Here is a 20,415-nt window from a genome sequence, read left to right on the forward strand (position 1 = left end):
ATGAATCAATTACCCCTAAAATATATTTCTGTATATTTAAGGAGTTCTAAGCATTGGGTTAAATTCCAAACAGACTCTGAATACAAGCATTTATTTAGTAAGAGAGGTTAGAATAAATCAATCCTAAATTAGGCACAGCTGCCCTCCCCCCATTGATCAAAAAGACAGGAAATTACATTTATTTAAAAAGTTAATGTTCCTAATATATTCAAATCTAACTAAGCCCCAAAATGGTCTGACATCAAATCCTCCATAAAAGAGGAAATTCTCTAGACTTCTAAGTGGGTGCCCAGAGTTCACTCAAGTGTCCAGGTATGAATTACGATTCACCAGAGTAACCGGCCTTGCACTTAGGGAAAACTTCCATCGCCCAAGACCAGAGTGGGTCGATCCCATCAACAGTCACACAATCTCATCTCACGCTCCCACTAATGAATGTTCTGCCTAAAGTCAGAGCAATGCCTTAGCTGGAGTTTTGTTTTGGTTTTTTCAATATTACCACGTGGGGGTCACAGAAAGGAACAGAGGTTAGAAGAGCTCTCACGTGGCGGCTGAAAGACTGGGGAACCGAGAAAGTGAATGAGTAACAGGGAGGGTCCTGGACTCTCAGGATCTCCCAACTCGGGGTCAGGGGGAGGCGGTAAGTGGAGTGCCCCCCGCCCCCCCACCCCCGCCTCTTTCTCACCTCCTGGTCCGGACCCTAGGCCAGTGCCACCGCCGGGAGCCCCGGGTCTCGGCTCCAGCCCCGGGCTGAACAAGCAGGGAGGGGAGAGGCACTTAGGCCTCGCCTCCCCGCGGCCTTCCTCCCCCAGCCGGGGCGGAGGAGACCCAGGAAGCCGCGCCCGGCTCCCGGGGGTGGAGGGCCTAGGCCCCGCTTCCCAGCCCCGCGGCCCTAGGCCTCGGCCCGCCCGAGGCGGAGCCCAGGAGGTCGGGGCGGGGTCCCGGGCCGGTCACTCACCTGGGTTGCCAGTCATTCCAGCTCCGCGAATAGTTGGTGCCGTTGGTGCCGCCGCCGCCGCCGCCGCCGCTCAGCCGAGACCCCGGGGCTCTGCGGCTCATTACCTTCCCCGACACGACATGGCCAAGCGCCGCCGCCGAGAGAAGCGCGAGTCGCCACCCGAACCGGCCGCCGCCAACACCCCGCTCCGGCCCGGGGCTGAGGAGGAAGCCGAGAAGGAGGAGAAGGAGGAGGCGGCGGAGGGCGGGGGAAGAGGACGGCCGTTCCGGGTTCCGCCTGAGCCCGCAGCACAGGACGAGGAGGCGGGAGCGGCGCGGTGAGAGAGGGGCGGATGAAGGGGAGGCGACGTCTCTTCCAGGGCCGTGCGCGGCCCACGTCGCCGGGGCCCCGGAGGACGAGGACGACGAGGAGCAGGCGGTGGCGGCAGCTCCTCACGCTCACAAGGCCACTGCTTCCCCGCCTCCCGGCTCCGCCCGCCGCGCCGCCGCTATCGCACGGCATGCTGGGAGCGAGAGGCGCGGTCGGCCCCGCCGGGCCTGGGAAGAGAGGCGGGTCCTGTCGGCGGGGATCTCCACTACTGCGGCCACACACTTCTCCCAAACGCTTCCCGGAAAGCACCGGGATTTTAAAAACTTTAGGCTTTGTCTTTTCTTCTTCTTCTTCTTCTTTTTTTTTTTTTTGGTGGGGGAAACAATATAGAAGGCTTTTCCTTCTCTGCAACGATTTTGTGGCTTCCTAGAGGTCAGGAGAGTGTTGGTCATGGGAAAGAAGGTTGAATTCAGTCTGCCCACATGGGCGTGCCTAGCTTTAGAACAGCGCTATTTAGGAGAAGTTGGAAGTTACACCGTTTGGTGAGAAGCTGTGTCTGTTTTTTTCCATGATTGGCATAATTAACTCAAATACCAGCTGTACGTTAGTCCGTATTTCTGTTCATGGTTGAGTTCAGTGTGTCCAGAGACCGGAAGGTGCTTTGCACTCACAGGAGTGCCCATGTGGAGCTCCATGGGATGTGAATTATTGTTGGTCACCAGTTCTGGCTGACATTGGAATCACTTGAAGAGTTTTTATAATATGTGGATTCCAAAGCCCTGTCACAAACCTATTGAATTTGTACCTCCCAGGTTGAATTTTTTGTTGTTTTTTGTTTGTTTGTTTTTTGAGATGGAGTCTCACTCTGTCACCCAGGCTGGAGTGTAGTGGCATGATCTCAGCTCACTGCAACCTCTGCCTCCTGGGTTCAAGCGATTCTCCTGCCTCAACCTCCCAAGTAGCTGGGATTACAGGCACCTGCCACCACGCCTGGCTAATTTTTGTATTTTTAGTAGAGACAGGGTTTCTCCATGTTGGCCAGTCTGGTCTCGAGCTCCTGACCTTGGGTGATCCACCCGCCTCGGCCTCCCAAAGTGCTGGGATTACAGGCGTGAGCCACTGTGCCTGGCCCTGGGTTGATTTTGATGCTTAGCTAGGTTTGGGATCCATTGGATTATTTAACACCCGAGGTGCCTTTTGTTTGTAATGATATTCTCTCAACGTGTTTTAAAAATGAAGCCCATGAGATAGTTATGAGATAGTAGAACTTTTCCCTACATTGGTGAAGTAAAAATCTTGGGATTTTGATAGCCAGATTATCTTAGGCATTAAAAAATATCACACCGACGCCCTCTCTTTTTATAGGGATTCGCAGAGGCATTTTTGGAACATCTTTGGAAAAAATTGCAGGATCCAAGTAATCCCGCCATCATCAGGCAGGCTGCTGGAAATTATATTGGAAGCTTTTTGGCAAGAGCTAAATTTATTCCTCTTATGTAAGTAGCCTAATTTTCCGAGTACTTTTTAATATCATGCTTTAAAAAGAGTATAGCATTGTCTCAAGTCAGAAATATCTCCCATATGTTTTTGGCATGTTTTTAAAGTGAATAAAATTCCTACTCTGTGCAAGATGTTTATATTTCTAAGTGGTGATTTTAGAATAAAGTGTCTCCTTTTTTATATATAAAACCCTGTGTGTAAGGCTTTTGTCATCTCTTTTGTGTGGTTGCACTTAAAGATCCATTTGTTTTGTGGATAGAGGACAGTGTTGTATACTGTTTTGATTCTTTTTGTAGGTTTGTCATTTTTTCATTTGCATTCCAAATCTATTGTATCTGTTAAAGCTGAAGAAAACCCCTTTTAAAGATAATAGACCTATCTAGGAGGCCAGTTTCTTTCAGTGGCCCATGAAGATATCTTTGGACAAGGATGCTGTTGAAACCCTTCCCCAAGAACAAAATTATTCACCATAGGACTTGACTGGATGCATCAGGGAATACTGAAGTCCACCAGACTGTCTTTCTCTTGAGAGGTGTTGGTGAACATGTCCTATTTGGCCAATCACCCTAAGAGGGGTGCCTTTGAGATGGTTAGGAGAACCTGCTTTCCATCCCTTGGGACGTTCTTAGGGGCTCACCTGTTCCTAGAAGGTCAGAGCTACTCTGCCTTGTAATTGGAAGGTTGTCTTCCTACGCACCCATCCTTATCCTTCCTTTCTTTGCTTTTCCTCTGTACCCATGGGTATGATTTAAAGAAACCTATGAACTTACTTAGCATGGTTTGTAATGAAAGGCAGTTGTGTGTTTTTATGTTATTCTGGTTTTTTTATGAAGTGTAAAGTTGACTTGAATTTTTCTTTTCTCTAGTACTGTAAAATCATGCCCAGATCTTTTGGTTAACTGGCTGCACATATACCTTAATAACCAGGATTCGGGAACAAAGGCATTCTGCGATGTTGCTCTCCATGGACCGTTTTACTCAGCCTGCCAAGCTGTGTTCTACACCTTTGTTTTTAGACACAAGCAGCTTTTGAGCAGAAACCTGAAAGAAGGTCAGTGTTGTGGGAGTGCTGGACTGGATTTTCCTTGTGTTCTTGTCACCCATCAGAATGGTGATTCATTACTTTTTTGAGATTTTTATAAAAACTGGATTCAGAAAACTGCATGTACACTCAAACTTTTAATAATAATTTCAAGCAGCTCATAGGCCCCTACAAACCCCTTAAGATAGATTTGAGCTTGAGAACCCTACAAACCCCTTAAGATGGATTTGAGGTTAAGAAAGAGGTTTCTGCCTTTGAAGGTTTGAAATGTGAAGATGTCTCCAGAGGTGAGGCTGAGCCCTGGGCTGTGCCAGCGCCCTGTACAAAGCTTCAGTTGGATGCACCTTCTCTTTGTTGTCCTTGTAACAGCCCAGTAAATGGCAGGTATTCTCCCTTTACAGACAGCACCAAAGCACAGGAAAGTCATTTTCCCAAGATCACATGGTTACTGGCAGGATTAGAAAACTGAAGCCAGGTTCAGCTGACCCTAAAGTTTGAGTTATATAGATTACACTCTGCCTGAAGCCTTGAGACTTAATTGACCAGTATTGTTTTGCTAATTTCTAAGAGTTACTTAGAATTCAAATCTATCAGTTGAAACTTATTAGATTAGTGTATTTTAGTTGAAGAGAGTCTCCAAGAACAGTGTTTATAAGTCATTGTAAATTGTTCTGTTTATGTTTATGAATAATTCATATGGTTTTGTGGGTCACTTCCTCTAAACCAGGGTCTGTCAAGCCTGCATGATTGCCATTTGGGCTGCATCATCCTTCATCATCGGGGGCTGTCCTCTGCACTGTAGGATGTTTAACAGCCTCCACCTACTAGCTGCCAACAGCAGTCCCTGACCACCCCCAGCTGTGACAACTAAAAGTGTCTCCAGACACTGCCAGGTGTCCTCTGTGGGGGTTGCAGCCTCCTTAGGTTAACAGCCACAGCTCTAAACTGAAAGTTGTACGTGTTGCATTATATATGTTTACCTACATCCTACATGCTTCTAAAAGATGTTGTATGAACTAGTAGGATGAGGTTTTATCACAAGGTAAGTAAATACAAGCTCTGCTTTTCTTTGTATAAATTAATGCCAGGGATCTGAATTAAATATCTTGTTTTTGTAAGCAGTGACATCTCATTTAGGTAATTTTTATTGAAATATGCATCAAAGAAACTCCTAAGAAAATATACTTAAGTACAAGTTGGTCAGCTTGCCTCTTAAAATAAATGTGATGTCTTTATTTTACTCATGTAGGAAAGAATTGTATTCATTAAGTCTAAGAAAGTGGCTTCTGTCTAAATTTGCCGTCCGTTGAGGTAGAAGGCAAATTTGGAGTTTTCTTGTTTAGAAAAAAAACTACAGATGACTACTGTGCACCTGAAAACAGCACTCAGCTTCACTAATGAGACATGCAAGCTAGAATCAAATTGCTGTTTTGTTTTGTTGCCTGTCGTGATTGTTAGCTGAAACCAAATCACAAGGTCTTTTTCTCCCTCTGTGTTATCTCAGCATACACTGAGCTTACAAACATATGAACTTCACGTTGTCGTGGAATCTTACAGCCTGCTAAGTTTCCTTTAGAGAAGCTGCCTTGGTGACCAATGAATGTGGTTAGCCTAGTGATACTCTTCTGGGCCATATACTGTGTGACTATCTGCATGGACCTTTATTTAAAGCATTTCTGCAAATAATTTTTTTAAGTTTTTTTTAAATGTGTGATAATTTGTGCTTTTAAAGATATCTTACACTTTTCACTTATTTGTACCTTTAAAAAATGTTTTTTTTTTTTAAAACCAAAGGTTTGCAGTATCTTCAGAGTCTGAATTTTGAGCGGATAGTGATGAGCCAGCTAAATCCCCTGAAGATTTGCCTGCCCTCAGTGGTTAACTTTTTTGCTGCAATCACAAAGTAAGTTATTTACGCTTTCTTGATGGGAGTTAAAAAAAAATTTTTATTTATGTTTATCTAGTATTGTAAGAGTCTGTTAAATTTCTATGAAATTAGTAACATTATAAAAGGCCAGGCGTGGTGGCTGACGCCTGTAATCTCAACATTTTGGGAGGCTGAGGTGGGAGGATTGCTTGAGGCCAGGAGTTAAAAGACCAGCTTGAGCAACATAGTGAGACCCTATCTCTATAAAAAAATTTTAAAAATTAGCTGGGTGTGGTTGCCTGTGCCTGTAGTCCCAACTACTCAGGAGGCTGAGGTAGGAGGATCACTTGAGCCCAGGAGGTCAAGGATGCAGTGAGCCCTGATTGTACCACTGCATTCCAGTCTGGGCTCCAGAATGAGACCCTGTCTCTTAAACAAACAAAAACAACCCAGTCCTTGCAGGAAATACTGTGATACAGCTATTGTTTTCATACTTTGATGGCATTGGAAATTACTACTACTTCTTATCCAAAGGGCAGCACTTTGAAATAAGTATGGCAACCAGTAAGCTGAGAGGGGCAAAGCCATAGATGCTTATTAGAGTGACTCCTGTAATAGTAATAGAAATAAACTGGACATGAGGCAAATGTTGACCTGTAAGAGATTGGTTTAGAGAGTTCTGTTCTCTCAGGTCTGGTAGCTATGGCTAATCCATAGCCTTTCCTCTGTGCCAGGCAGTTCTAAGCACTTTACATAGAACTCATTTGATCCTCAAACAACCCTCTAGGATGAAACCCTGTTTATCGACAGGGAGGTAGAGGTACAGAGAGGTGAAATTACTTGCCTAAAGTCATAGAGCTAGACTGGCAGCACAGATTTAAATGTAGTCTGGCTCCTTTGTAAGCTTTCACTAAGTTATTCTGCTTTATGGAGAAAGCGAATTGGAGAATTGAATATTCAATGAGGATATTTAGGCCAGATCATAGCTTAAAATCTTCAAGAGATAAGAGCCAGCAGCTTGCTGAGCTCTGTCAGCCTCTTTAGTTCTCCTTTGCTAAGTGTCTGGTTCAAGGTGTCCTCTCTTCTGAGTCTCAGTGATAGTAAAGGATTAGGAAAAGGCATAAAGAGACCAATAAGCAACGGCGGTGAGTGGGTGGAGGCTTCAGCACGTTGGTTAAGATGGTGAGCAGCTCAAAGAGTGAGGATGGATGAAGCAAAGCAGAGGCCGCTGCCCCTGGTATGTTCTCGGGGTGGGGACAGAGGACTGCATTTGTGAACCATCTGGTCCAGGGGCTCTCGATTTGGGGTTGGCATGCGCATTGGAGGGACAGAGTGTGATGCGATGTGAGGCTAAGAGCAGGGGATTGAAATAAAAGTCTCTGCCTAGGTACAGATATGGTAAATAAAGGCGTGTACCATTCTGTAGCTGTTGCTTTTGCCTGCTTGATGCTTTTGAGATTGAACCATATTGACACAAAGCTTTAATTTGATTTTAACTGCTGTGTTATGTTCTGGGAATCTTTTTTATTGAGTCTTTGTTGGGATTTCATCTGTTAGTTTTTGTCTTTTTTTTTTTTTTTTTTTTTTTGAGACAAGGTCTTGCTCTGTCACCCAGGCTGGAGGGCAGTGGCGTGATCTTAGCTCACTACAACCACCACCTCCCAGGCTCATGCAGTTCTCCTGCCTCAGCCTCCCGAATAGCTGGGACTACAGGCGCCTGCCACCACACCCAGCTAATTTTTGTATTTTTAGTAGAGACGGGGTTTCATCATGTTGACCAGGCTGGTCTCAAACTCCTGAGCTCAAGTGAACCACCTGCCTCAACCTCCCAAAGTGCTGGGATTACAGGTGTGAGCCACCGCGCCCAGCCGGCTGTGTTAGTGTTTTAGTGCTCAGGAACATTCTTGTGTGTGGGCACACGCTTCCTTGTCACACACCCAGAAGTGCGGTCAGTTGCGGGGTTGTAGGAGATGCAGATCTTCAACTTTACCTGATAGTGCAAACCACCCTCCAGTGTGGTTTTGCTGATGTGTCCTCCACCAGGAGGAGGGGTCAAGTGCTGTGAGCCTTGGCTAACAGGACAGAAATCAAAGTGTGTGGCTTGAAGTTGCCATGGTGACCTGAGAACCTGAGATGGAGAGTGACAGAAGTGAGATCTAAGTCCTCATCTTGGAGAAGCTGTCCAATAAATAATTTTTCAAGTTGCTCAATCATTTAGAGACAACTACTGGAAAAATTAAAAACATAATTGTCTTTATTTTATGTTTTCTTCTATGCATTTAACTGTTCTCACTCGGCATGCCTAGTCCTTTCTGTGCCTGTTTTTGAGGTCATGACTTAGTCAACCCCATGTCCCTCCTTCAGTAAAGGCTTATTTCTTCTTCAGTGCTTCTTCAGCAAGTCTCTTCACCAACCACTATTTCCTCCTGAGTAACTCCTGAATCCCTTTTCCACCAACCTTCTAATTCTTTTGCAAACAGTAAAAATAAAGACACCTGTAGTTATGTAATCTAAGAGTTTTGCCTTGCAAACATTTATTTTTAATGAATAATATCTATTACTCGTTAAAATATAAGCCCAGTTTCACATTCTGAGTGATAGCCACGTTTTCTTTCTCCTTAGCAAACTTGCAGATAGAAGACCCATAGAACGGTATCCTAAAAGTGTTACTTTCTGCTTTATATTGTTATTTTTACCAGCACTTGTTATATTCAGCAATTTCTCTGTGGTAGGTACAGTTGTCACATGCAGCTCACATCCGCAGAGTCACTCCAGCATGTTAATGCCTCTGTCTGTGTTGTTTTTTTGTTCCACAGTAAGTACCAGCTCGTCTTCTGCTACACCATCATCGAGAGGAACAATCGCCAGATGCTGCCAGTCATTAGGAGTACCACTGGAGGAGACTCAGTGCAGACCTGCACAAACCCACTGGACACCTTCTTCCCCTTTGATCCCTGTGTGCTGAAGAGGTAGGTACTTTTAAACATTGACGCTGGAGGAGGTGGATTTTTTTTTCTTTTTGAGACGGAGTCTCGCTCTGTCGCCCAGGCTGGAGTGCGGTGGTGTGATCTCGGCTCACCTCAAGCTCCGCCTCCCGGGTTCACGCCATTCTCCTGCCTCAGCCTCCCAAGTAGCTGGGACTACAGGCACCCACTGCCACGCCTGGCTAATTTTTTTGTATTTTTAGTAGAGATGGGGTTTCGCTGTGTTAGCCAGGATGGTCTCGATCTCCTGACCTCATGATCCGCCCGCCTCGGCCTCCCAAAGTGCTGGGATTACAGGCGTGAGCCACAGCGCCCGGCCAGGAGGTGGATTTAAACGTGATACATGTTTGCTTTTCCCAAAATTGGGATTTAGGGCTCTTCACCAGAAGTGGCCCTTCCTCGCTGTTGATGAGCATCTCGTGGTCTCCCTGCGTATATTTCACAGACGCAAAGTAGAGGATGCCTAGCAGGACTTGCCGAGTGGCGCAGGCACCCCAGAGTGGGTAGATCTTTGCCTCACTAGGAGCCAGACTGACATCAAGGGTTTTTTGGGGGTTTTTTTGTTTTTCTTTAAACTGTTATTTAAACATGTAAGGTTATGGGGATAATGGTGCCAGGATAGGGGAGGGTGCTGTCTTTTCTTGCTTCATAATTTTCTGCCAAGTGTCTTGTTCCTTCCTCTAGAGACCATATCCCATTCTGTTGCACAGGATAAACAAAAAACAAACGATTGGCTGGGCGTGATGGCTCATGCCTGTAATCCCAGCACTTTGGGAGGCTGAGGCGGGCGGATCACTTGAAGTCAGGAGTTCAAGACCAGCCTAGCCAAGATGGTGAAACCCTGTCTCTACTAAAAATACAAAAATTAGCCAGGCGTGGTGGTGGGTGCCTGTAATTCCAGCTACTCGGGAGGCTGAGGCAGGAGAATCGCTTGAACCCGGGAGGTGGAGGTTGCAGTGAGCCGAGATTGCACCACTGCACTCCAGCCTGGGTGAGAGAGTGAGACTCTGTCTCAAAAAACAAAAAAAAAACAAAAAGCGATTTATCTAGATGAGTTATTCTAGAAAACCACTGGGCCAGCCTTAACTTGGCACTTGTATAAGGAAGCAGGATTTTTGCTTATTATGGTATCTAAAATAACTAGCAGCATCATGACCATCTGGGATTGTCTGGTCCCTGAAGTCTTGGTTGACTGAAACCAGATTAGTTGTTTTTCCTAGACTTACTTTTCAGCAAATTACTACAGAAATATAAAAAAGAGAGTTCCAGAATATTACGGTTTCATTTCCATTTGGATATACTATATCTAACTGACTTGTCAGTTTTTGTAAAGTTTAGAAACAATTTCACATGAAAATGGAAAGATGAAAAACGGTAGTTCAATACTCCATCGACATGAGTGAATGAACTCTTATACAGAAAGAGCCACATTAGTTACAGCATTTACATAGAGGGTTGTTTTTTTGTTTTGTTTTTTTCTTTTTTTTTTCTTTTTTTGTTTTTTTGAGACAGTCTCGCTCTGTCGCCCAGGCTGGAGTGCAGTGGCATGATCTCGGCTCGCTGCAAGCTCCGCCTCCCAGGTTCAGGCCATTCTGCCTCAGCCTCCTGAGTAGCTGGGACTACAGGCGTCCGCCACCACACCCGGCTAATTTTTTGTATTTTTAGTAGAGATGGGGTTTCACCGTGTTAGCCAGGATGGTCTCGATCTCCTGACCTCATGATCTGCCCACCTCAGCCTCCCAAAGTGCTGGGATTACAGGCGTGAGCCACTGCGCCCAGCCAGGTTTTTTTTAATGTAATTATTTAAGCTGTAGTTTTCACTTCTTGGTTTTGGGTAATAGATCTTGTGAGAAAAGATCCAAACCAATTTTGACTTCTGCTGAAGTATTTAACTTGACTTTGAAATGTGATCTTTGTTGACAGATCAAAGAAATTCATTGATCCTATTTATCAGGTGTGGGAAGACATGAGTGCTGAAGAGCTACAGGAGTTCAAGAAACCCATGAAAAAGGTCAGTTTGTGATTGATTGAGCACACTCTCGGAATCTCCTTTCTGGTTCCAGGTCACAGTCAGATAGTAAGTGGCAAGTCGCTCGTGCGTGTAATCCCCACACTTTAGGGGGTCAAGGCCAGAGGATTGCTGGAGACCAGCCTGGGCAACACAGTGACACCCTGTTTCTACAAAAATTTTTTAAATTAGCTGGGCGTGGTGGTGCACACCTGTAATCCCAGCTCCTCTGGAAGCTGAGGTGGGAGGTCAAGGCTGCAGTGAGCTGTAAATGCAGCATGGCATTTCATCCTGGGCAACAGAGCAAGACCCTGTTTTCTTTAAAAAAGCACACCGAAACCGTGTCTTACTCATTCTGCCTTTATAAAATTCCAGGCCCAGGTTTTGTTGTTATTTAAAGAGTCTATGGCTTTTTTGGATAAATTGCTTAAACCAGACACTTCACATACTGACATGTGAGAAGCGAAGGTTAATTACAAATTAGCTGAACAAATTTAGATCTTTGCCACTTGCGCATTCTCACCAAGTAACAATCTCCAGTTGACTCATGTTGAAATTGCCCCAGCAGTTTACATTAGTTTTATAGATCTTCATGAATGGGTGGTGAAGACGCAGGTTGCAACATACCCTCCAGGTCACATGAGGTGGAGCTGAGACAGTTACAGTTAGAGAGGAAAGTTAGAATCCAGTAATAAAGAATTTCGCTGCTCTGTTGCTTGGGAGCACATTTGTTTTCTCATTAAAAGCAGCTTCAAGATGGCTTGTTATTGTTGTTTTTCATAAGTAATCATTAATAAGTAATCGTTGGAAAGCCCCACCACACCCAACCAATTAGCTGCGTGTGGTGGCAGGCATCTGTAATCTCAGCTACTCAGGAGACTGAGGCAGGAGAATTGCTTGAACCTGGGAGGCGGAGTTTGCAGTGAGTTGAGATTGCACCGCTGTATTCCAACCTGGGCGACAGCGCCAGACCCTGTCTCAAAAGAAAAAAATAATAATAATAGAAAGTGACCAGGTGTGTTGACTCACGCCTGTAATCCCACCACTTTGGGTGGAAGCAGGTGGATCACTGGAGCCCAGGAGTTTGAAACCAGCCTAGGCAACATAGTGAGACCCTGTCTCTATATTAAACACACACACACACACACGCGCGCACACACACACACACAAAGGCAGCCAGACTATGCACTAGGAACTGCCCTGGGAATCCCTTTGTGTTCTCACAACAATCCCATTTCACAGATGAAGAAACCAAGGCACAGAAATATTAAGTAACGTGTCCAGGTGCGGTGGCTCACACCTGTAATCCCAGTACTTTGGGAGGCTGAGGCAGGCAGATCACAAGGTCAGGAGTTCGAGACCATCCTGGCCAACATGGTGAAACCCTGTCTCTACTAAAAATACAAAAGTCCTAGGGGTAGTCAGCCCCTCTCACCCCGCCCTCATCCTCTCACACAAGAGTCATTTACTGTCCCTCCAGTTATGCCCAGTCATGCAGACAGTCTGCTGCTCAAATGCCCTCACCCCATCCTCAGCCTGCTCCCAGGCCACCTCCCTCCAGAATCCATCTTGCCTGCCAGGTGGCCATAGGGACCCTCGCCATACTGTCTGCTTGTGGCAGTGCCCTCCAGCCTGGGGGTCTTCCAGAGCAGATCTCTGGCCAAGCGCAGTGGCTCATGCCTGTAATCTCAGCACCTTCAGAGGCCAAGGCAGGTGGATCACCTGAGGTCAGGAGTTCGAGACCAGCCTTGCTAACATGGTGAAACCCCGTCTCTACTAAAAATACAAAAATTAGCCAGGTGTAGTGGTGGTGCATGCCTGTAGTCCCAGCTACTCAGGAGGCTGAAGCAGGAGAATCTCTTGGACCCGGGAGGTGGAGGTTGCAGTGAGCCGAAATGGTGCCACTGCACTCCAGCCTGGGCAACAGTGAGACTCTGTCTTTAAAAAAAATAAAAATAAAAATAAAAGAGCGGAGTTCTGATATAAGCTGCCCTGGCACACAGTGAGCCTCCAGAAATGGTCCCTTGACCTCTAAATGCACCAAGACCCAGGGAACACGCCCTCTCTGAGCACCCTGACAATGTCCCAGTCCCAACACGGTACCCTGAAGCTGTCCCCAAAGTTTCCCCTGCCACACTCCCTGACCACTCTCTGGTATCTCAGAGCCCTAGCAACAGCCCTATAGAGGGAGGGTTCTAGGCATGGGGCAGGCATGAGCACTGTGCTTATAACCAAGCAAAACACTCCCTCTGTGCCAACATAGGTGGGGCAGGTCACGCTGGGGTCTGTTTGCCCTGTCTGCCCGCTGCAGCCTCCTCGGGGAGGGCCAGGGTTGTCTGTGCATCCTGTGAGCCCCAGGGTCTATGTGCACATATGTGTGTCTGTGCCTTTCTCTCTCTCTCTCAGTGTGTGTGTGTGTGTGTGTGTGTGTGTGTGTGTGTGTGTGTGTGTACACGGTGCATCTGAATTGTCCTGAGTGCCGTCTCGGGTATCCTTGAGCTGTGTGTGCATGTGTCCCCCTAGCGGTATCTCAGTATTTTTGCCTGTGGGAGCAACACACCGTGAGCTGCAAACCTGAGGGCCAGGTGAGTCTGGGGCTGGTCCTGTGCCTGCGCATCTGTGTGCTGGCGGTGTCTGCATAGTATTCTGTGGCTACATGTATCTGTACACCCCAGAAATGGGCAGTCACCCAGGAGACCTCTCTACAGTGAACCCAAAGGATGGATAGTGGGGTAGGGACAGTATGTTCTTTTTTTTTTGGTCACAGGGGTTTGTTGTACAGGGGCACAATATATTCTTCTCCCACCCCCAAGCTGGGCCCTTTCTGCCCCTGCTCCTCCCACCCTCTGGTGTCTCACATCTCAGGGACAGGTGGAATGAAGGATAAGTTCGCGGACCCCAGATCAGGACAACCGGGAAGCTTCCGGGCTGCTGGAGAGGGTCACAGCCGGTTAGGGGAGGGAGCCAGGAGAGGACTCTGTGGCCCTGGGGTAGGGCTGGGCTAGTTCTGGGTCCCTGGGAGGAGTGAGTGGGGGGCCCTGCAGAGGGCTGGGACCCAAAGTGTGGGTGAGCATTAGAAGAGCAAGCTGGGGGCTCTAGGGCAACTAGGAAGTTGGAGAGGGATGGGAGGCAGGGCTGCTGGGTCCCTAGGAAGGGCTGGAGGAATCCCGGAATGCCTGAGTTCCGGGAAAGCCCCTTCCTCACTCACCCTCGCCAGACCTGGGGCCAGGTCCAAGCAGCAGCAGCAGCAGCAGCAGCAGGAGCAGCATGATTGGCAGGCATGCAGGTACGGCCCCATCGGAGGGTGGCAGAGGTGGGACGGTGCTGCCGGGCCACCAGAGGCAGCAAGCCCAGTGGACACACACCCTGGCTGCCACGCCCTGGCCCGGCCCCCCGACCTCACCTTCCCTTAGGGCCCAGGCGGAGCCAGCTAGAGGCGGGCACCTGGGGCGGCGCAATGGCGTCCTGATCTCTGCATCTTGGTCACTGAAGGGGCTCGAGAGGCCGCGGGGCGCTGGGGACAGGACCGGGAGTCAGGCCCAGGAAAGTCTCCTCGGAATAAGGGAAGAAAAGGCGCTCTTTTGATGTTATTATTCCCCCAGCCCCTCCCCCGCTCACCTAATCCCGTGTGTACAGTGTCATGGAACCTTACCATGTTGTGTGTGTAATCCCGTGTGCGGTGTCATGGAACCTTACCATGTGTTGTGTGTTATCCCCTGGGTGCAGTGTCATGGAACCTTACCATGTGGTGTGTGTAATCCCCTGTGTGTGGCATCATGGAACCTTACCATGTTGTGTGTGTAATCCCCTGTGTGCAGTGTCATGGAACTTTACCATGTTGTGTGTGTAAGTCTGCTCTGTTAGCAGCTCCGCAGGATTCATTCACAGGTGCCCCCTCCACAGTTGACTCTTCTCTTTCAGAGGGCTCCTGGCATAGTCTGTCTGATTTTTCCTTTATACACAACCCTATAGGGAAGATCCTTGCATATATGTCTTGGCAAATAGATAAGTTCCTGGAAGTAGAATTGCTACATGTGTTTAAAAGTTTGTTAAGACGGTAACAGGTTTTCTAGAAATGTTTTACTAATTCTTCCACGGACAGTGCTTGAGAACAAGTTTTTTCTACACCTTTGCTAAGGCTGGTAATTTTTAAAAATGGTGTTAAAGGCACATGTCTACTTTGAAATCATAACTGTTTGTTTGTTTAAAGGAGACCCTTGAGAAATGAAACCCTAAATTTCAGGAATTTCATCTCTTCATCTGTGAAAACACTTTGTCCACACTTACTGTTTTAAAAAGATTTTTTTTTTTTTTTGGCCATAAAGTAGTATATGTTTTATTGTTCTGTTAAGTTTGAAGTGACCAGCCCACCACAGTTAGGTCACTGAGTGTTTCGGTTGCCTGGTTATTCTTTCAGGAATGTTTGAATCGAAATGCTCACAATTTATTCCCCCAGAAGAGAGAATTTTCAGAAATCTCCTAAGAAAGTCTGATGTCCGTTCATATGATCTGTTTGCTTTGTTAGTAGAGAAAACTACCTTTGGAGACTAGTTGTAGCATGGAAGGGGAAGGCAGTAGAAATAGTTTTGGGGTGAGGTGAGCAGTCCCAGGGGAACACGAAGGCAGCGTTTCAGGAGTGCTGCTGGTTAGTTTTCCACGCCATCACTGCACATTATTTTACAAATCCCTGTTTCTAGTTTAGAAGGCAAATGACAGTTTCTTTAGAAAATGTAACACTGTAATCTTGTAAAATGAAAGTGTTCCAGTTACATCATTTTCGGTGATTTCAGAACCATTAAAGTTCTGACAGCCTACTTCCCCAATCTCTTTGTAGACTGTGGCCCAAAGAAGGCTTAGAGAAATAATTTTGAATCTTGATTTTGTTCCAACTCTTCCTTAAATGCCTAAGAACTGTGATTTCTTGAGTATTTGTTAAAAGCCTACTGTGTCAGCCAGGCATGGTGGCTCATGCCTGTAATCCCAGCACCTTGGGAGGCTGAGGCGGGCGGATCACGATGTCAGGGGATCAAGACCATCCTGGCAAACACAGTGAAGTCTCTACTATAAATACAAAAAAAATACAAAAAATTAGCTGGGCGTGGTGGTGGATGCCTGTAGTCCCAGCTGCTCAGGAGGCTGAGGCAGGAGAATGATGTGAACCTGGGAGGCGGAGCTTGCAGTGAGCTGAGATCGTGCCACTGCACTCCAGCCTGGGCGACAGAGCAAGACTTGGTCTCAAAAAAAAAAGCAAAACCTACTGTGCACAGAGCTCCGAGGCCTGCCCCAGTACAAAGCCTGCAGTCTCTGACCCAGGAGAAAGTGTGCACAGCTGCAGGTACCTTGATGTGTCAAACACCATTGCCTCTGGCTGCCGAAGCTTCTGATATCTGCTGATAGTCTTCAGAGACTTTTTTAAAATGTGATACATGGCTTCTGTCTTCCTGATTTCAAGATTCTGTCTCTGTCTTTGGCTTTTGCTGAATTGATAATAACATGTCTTGGTGTGCGTCTCTTTGAGTTCATTTTACTTAGAGTTCATTGGGCTCTTGGATGTTTATATTCATGAAATTAGGAAAGTTTTCAATCATTATTTCTTCAAATTATCTCTCTGCCCTTGTCTTTCTTCTCCTTCTTAAATACCACAATGTATATATTAGTCCACTTGATGGTGTTCCAAAAGTCCCTTAGGCTCTGTTTACATTTCTTTGATCTTTTCTTTTTTTTTTTTCTTTTTTCAATCTTTTTACTTCCTGTTCCTCAGACTCAATAATTGCCATTGTCCTATATTCAAGTTAAGTAATTTTTTCTTCTGCCTATTCAAACATGACTTTCAATCCTACTAGTTAATATTTTATTTCAGTTATTGTACTTTTCCACTCTAGAATTTTTTTGTTTCCTTTTAAAGTTTTCTACCTTATTGATATTGCCGTTTTGTTTGTACATCATTTTCTTGACTTCCTCCACATCTTCCTCTAGTTTTTAAAGCATCATTAAGACAGTATTTTAAAGTATTTTTCTAGTATATCTGCCGTCATGTCTTTTTCAGTACAGTTTCCATTCATTTTTTTTTCCTTTGATCCTTTGATGGGCCATAATTTCCTGTTTCTTTGTATGCTTCTGAGTTTTATTAAAAACTGGACATTTGACTCTAATAAAGTGGTAATTCTGGAAATTATATTTTCGTCATTCTCCTAGGTTTGCTGTTGTTTTTTACTTTTTATTTATTGTTTTTGTTTTTTGGATTGTTGTAGGCTCTCTCGGTGCTTAGGATCAGCCTGGGGTGTGAAACTAAGTTCTTCTCAGGCATTTTCTGAGCCTGTGTCTTTCCCTGAGCATGTGTGGTTACTTTGTATTTTTCTTTATATATACAGTTGTGTTTTAATGCCCTAATACTTAATATATGAATCCCAAAAGAGGAAAATGAGAAAAATGAAGGATGGTGTGTAAAGGGAGCTAGTCCTTTAAAGCCCCTGTCACTTCAAATAGAGGGGCAGGAGCTTGTGCCATGCCAGGAGTTTAGGGGGCATTAATAGTTTGGAAACACTGTAAATTAATTAGTAATTTAATTTAATTTAAATTGACAGCCTTTTCTCTGTCTCTTAGGCTATGTGCACCTCAATGTAAATCAACAGAAGGGTTTGACTAATTGGTGAAGCAACATTTATTGCAGTCTCTGGTTTGGGGATGAATGCAGAAAGGCTTTGCTTCTGGTTCAGCCTTACCCTGGAACAAGATATACATATGGCTCTACAGGTTAAACAAAGCCAAAACATCATGGTTTCCATGCTCCTTAGAGTTCCTGATTAATGAGAAGAGCATCTCATATTCCAATACTCCTCCAAATTGTGTGGCTCTAGAATTTTATTTCTAACTTCTTTATCCCCAAGATCATTAAAACTGAATTACAGAAGCTATTATCCCAATGTCCTACAATAGGTCTGACAGCTGTAATTCTGTAGCCCTTTAGGAAAAAAACAGTCTTGGTAGGACTCTTAGAAGCATGGCTTGGAGGACTGCAGGTTTGCCATCTCATCCATGGATGTAGAGTGGGATGGATGACTTGGCTCTTTACTCAAGGCAATTTTTGTTATTAGGTGAGGTCAAGAATTGGCTACTGTCCTCAATTTGATGCCTTGCTGGAATATATGACTGCTCAGGAAATAATGATTATGTATGCCAGAATATGGGGAGTCTCTGAGCCCCAGATTGGGCTGTATGTGAACAAATGGTTGAATTCACTGGAACTGGAGTCTCATGCTGCCAGGCTTATCAACACCTACAGGTAAGTCACTGTGCTACTGCTCTTTTCTGTTGCTGCTAATATTGAGGTTCTTGCTGTTTGAAATGAAGCTTACAGCTCCACCTAAGCTCCTCTTCCCACAATTACCTACTTGTGAAACTATCTAATGTTCTGCTAGGCTTCAGATGCCAGTAACAAGGCAAATCAATACAGTTCCACATCTTCCCTTTTCAGAGATGAAACGCAGTCTTGGTTCTATTTGAGCTATATCCTCTGAACCTCAAAAAAAGGAGTGTCTTCTCTTCCTAGTGTCCCTATAGTTCTTTGTCTACCAAGTAAGGAGGAATGTAGGCCCTTTGAATTATGATGTGATTTATGTGCCTTGGAAACCGTAACACTCTAAGAACATGGGTAAATAAATGCCACTGATAATGCTGCCAAAATTAATTACATAAAAGTCACTCCTCGATATCTCAAATTAAAATGAATTGATATAGACGTCTGTAATTGGGCCTGCTACCTAATCAAAGTCACATATAATCAGCATTGGGACATCCATGTTAAGTGTTTGCTGGGACTCTCAGCATTTGGGAAATTTGTACTAACTCTTTCCTATACATAGCTGATATGTATAGCCATTTTTTCTCTCACTTTTTCTCTCCTTCTTTGGCCGTGAAGTGAAGGAAACAAACGTAGGCTGAGTACTGCTATTGCCCTAATGGGAAGGTCTTCAGTCATCTTCCTGGATGAGCCATCAACTGGCATGGACCCAGTAGCCAGACGCCTGCTCTGGAACATGGTGACAAAGACACGTGAAAGTGGAAAAGCCATCGTTATGACCTCCCACAGGTATGGCTCATTGGGAGGCTTGGTTGAAGGCTAGCAAGAGTTTTAGTGGCTATAAGAAGAAATTATTTAGGCCCAGTGGATAATATTGGACACTAAACTTGCCTGAGTATGTTAGCTCCTCATTAGGAATTAGGATTCATGTTACTCCTAATAAATCAAATGGCTAAAAATCCTCACTGAGTTTAAAAAAAAAAGTGAGGAAAAGACAGGACTTCAGAAGATGTTCTATTTGAAAATTGAGCACTGTGTTCTTTTTCGTTTGAAAAATGCCCACTTACCATCTATGTGCTTTATGATTGGAAAAATACAAATTCTGATTGACAATAGGGTCACAAAATTCTGGCTCTGATTGAACTACACAATGTCTTCCAAAAGAGAACTTTTTATTTTTACCCTTACAACGTTCTGCCCTTTTGTTTTGCAAGTATGGAGGAATGTGACGCCCTCTGTACCAGTCTAGCCATCATGGTGCAGGGGAAGTTCACTTGCTTGGGCAGCCCTCAGCATCTCAAGAGCAAGTTTGGCAACATTTACATCCTGAAGGTCAAGGTCAAGACTGAAGATAAATTAGAGGATTTTAAATGTTATGTTGCAACAACATTTCCAGGTAAATTAAGTTGTGCTACCTTTGTCAGAAATGTATTAAATTGGCCGGGCGCAGTGGTTCACACCTGTAATCCCAGCACTTTTGGGAGGCTGAGGTGGGCAGGTCATTTGAGCTCAGGAGTTTGAGAAATGTGTTAAATCATATTTGTTGTTCTCACCATCCGTATGATTTATGTCTTCAATACCAGTTTTCTGTGAGTTATTGATAGGTATTGATTTTCTATAATGTTCCTTTGGCAATGTTTGATATTATAGTCTCTTATGCCAGATTATGCTAAGTTTCACAAAAAGCAGAAGTCCTCACAAACTCTTACATCACCTAACAAGGCACTTTTATGTTTGTGCTGTCCATATAAATTAGTTGGGCGCAGTAGCTCATGCCTGTAATTCCAGCAACTTGGAAGGCTGAGGCCAGAGAATTGCTTGAGCCCCAGGGTTTAAGGCTGCAATGAGCTATGATTGTGCCATTGCACTCCAGCCTGGCAAGACCCCATCTCTAAAAAAATTAATGATAATAAATAAAAACTAAAAATAAATTATATATCTAAAGTCCTATTTTAGCATAATTCTCAATTATTTTTACAGATTATTCATGCCAAATTTTAAGGTTTTTTCCTTCACACTGCTCATGCAACTTTATGCTTTTGCTGTCTCAGCTAGGATATGGTATTGAAATGCAAATAAGAACTGGTATTTCTCTCCTTTGAAGAGTAGTTTGGTTTCTGAGTGCTGTTTCTTCATGCTAAATTCAGTAAGCACCTCTCCGCCTACATGGAACAGTACAAGAGAGAGCATGCATTTCGATCTCTTATCTCTCTTTCCTTAACCTAAAGCATGGGCAATGGCAAGGCTTTTAATAATTCTGGTTTTTCATCTTAGTTTCCACTTTGGTAGGCTGAGCAAAATACCGCAGAAGTTCCCGTTGTGTGTTAGGCTAAGGGGTTGAAAATTTGTCTCCTAGGCAATGGAAAATAGCAAAATTGATTACACAGTAAGAATGAAAATCAGGGCCGGGCACAGTGGCTCATGCTTGTAATCCCAGCACTTTGGGA

The 20,415-nt window shown here is 45.0% G+C and overlaps 1 protein-coding gene across 3 annotated transcripts in view; it reads left to right on the forward strand.

Annotated features, from left to right (window-relative positions):
- Positions 1-1,256: 1,256 nt before the first annotated feature.
- LOC100975037 (phospholipid-transporting ATPase ABCA3-like) overlaps positions 1,257-20,415 on the forward strand; it is a 29,779-nt gene continuing 10,620 nt past the window's right edge. For 2 of the 3 annotated variants that reach the window (XM_055099959.2, XM_055099961.2), the window contains exons 1-9: positions 1,263-1,809; positions 2,633-2,763; positions 3,634-3,818; positions 5,604-5,712; positions 8,493-8,645; positions 10,584-10,671; positions 17,763-17,950; positions 18,587-18,757; positions 19,183-19,364. In XM_055099959.2, coding sequence (XP_054955934.1) covers positions 1,750-1,809; positions 2,633-2,763; positions 3,634-3,818; positions 5,604-5,712; positions 8,493-8,645; positions 10,584-10,671; positions 17,763-17,950; positions 18,587-18,757; positions 19,183-19,364 — 1,267 coding nt within the window. In that variant the 5' untranslated portion in view covers positions 1,263-1,749. Of the gene's footprint in view, positions 1,810-2,632; positions 2,764-3,633; positions 3,819-5,603; positions 5,713-8,492; positions 8,646-10,583; positions 10,672-17,762; positions 17,951-18,586; positions 18,758-19,182; positions 19,365-20,415 lie in introns of all 3 variants that reach the window. The other variant, XM_055099960.2, reaches the window with a different exon arrangement.

This window comes from Pan paniscus, chromosome 18 (assembly GCF_029289425.2).
Source record: "Pan paniscus chromosome 18, NHGRI_mPanPan1-v2.0_pri, whole genome shotgun sequence".
NCBI classification, from domain to species: domain Eukaryota; kingdom Metazoa; phylum Chordata; class Mammalia; order Primates; family Hominidae; genus Pan; species Pan paniscus.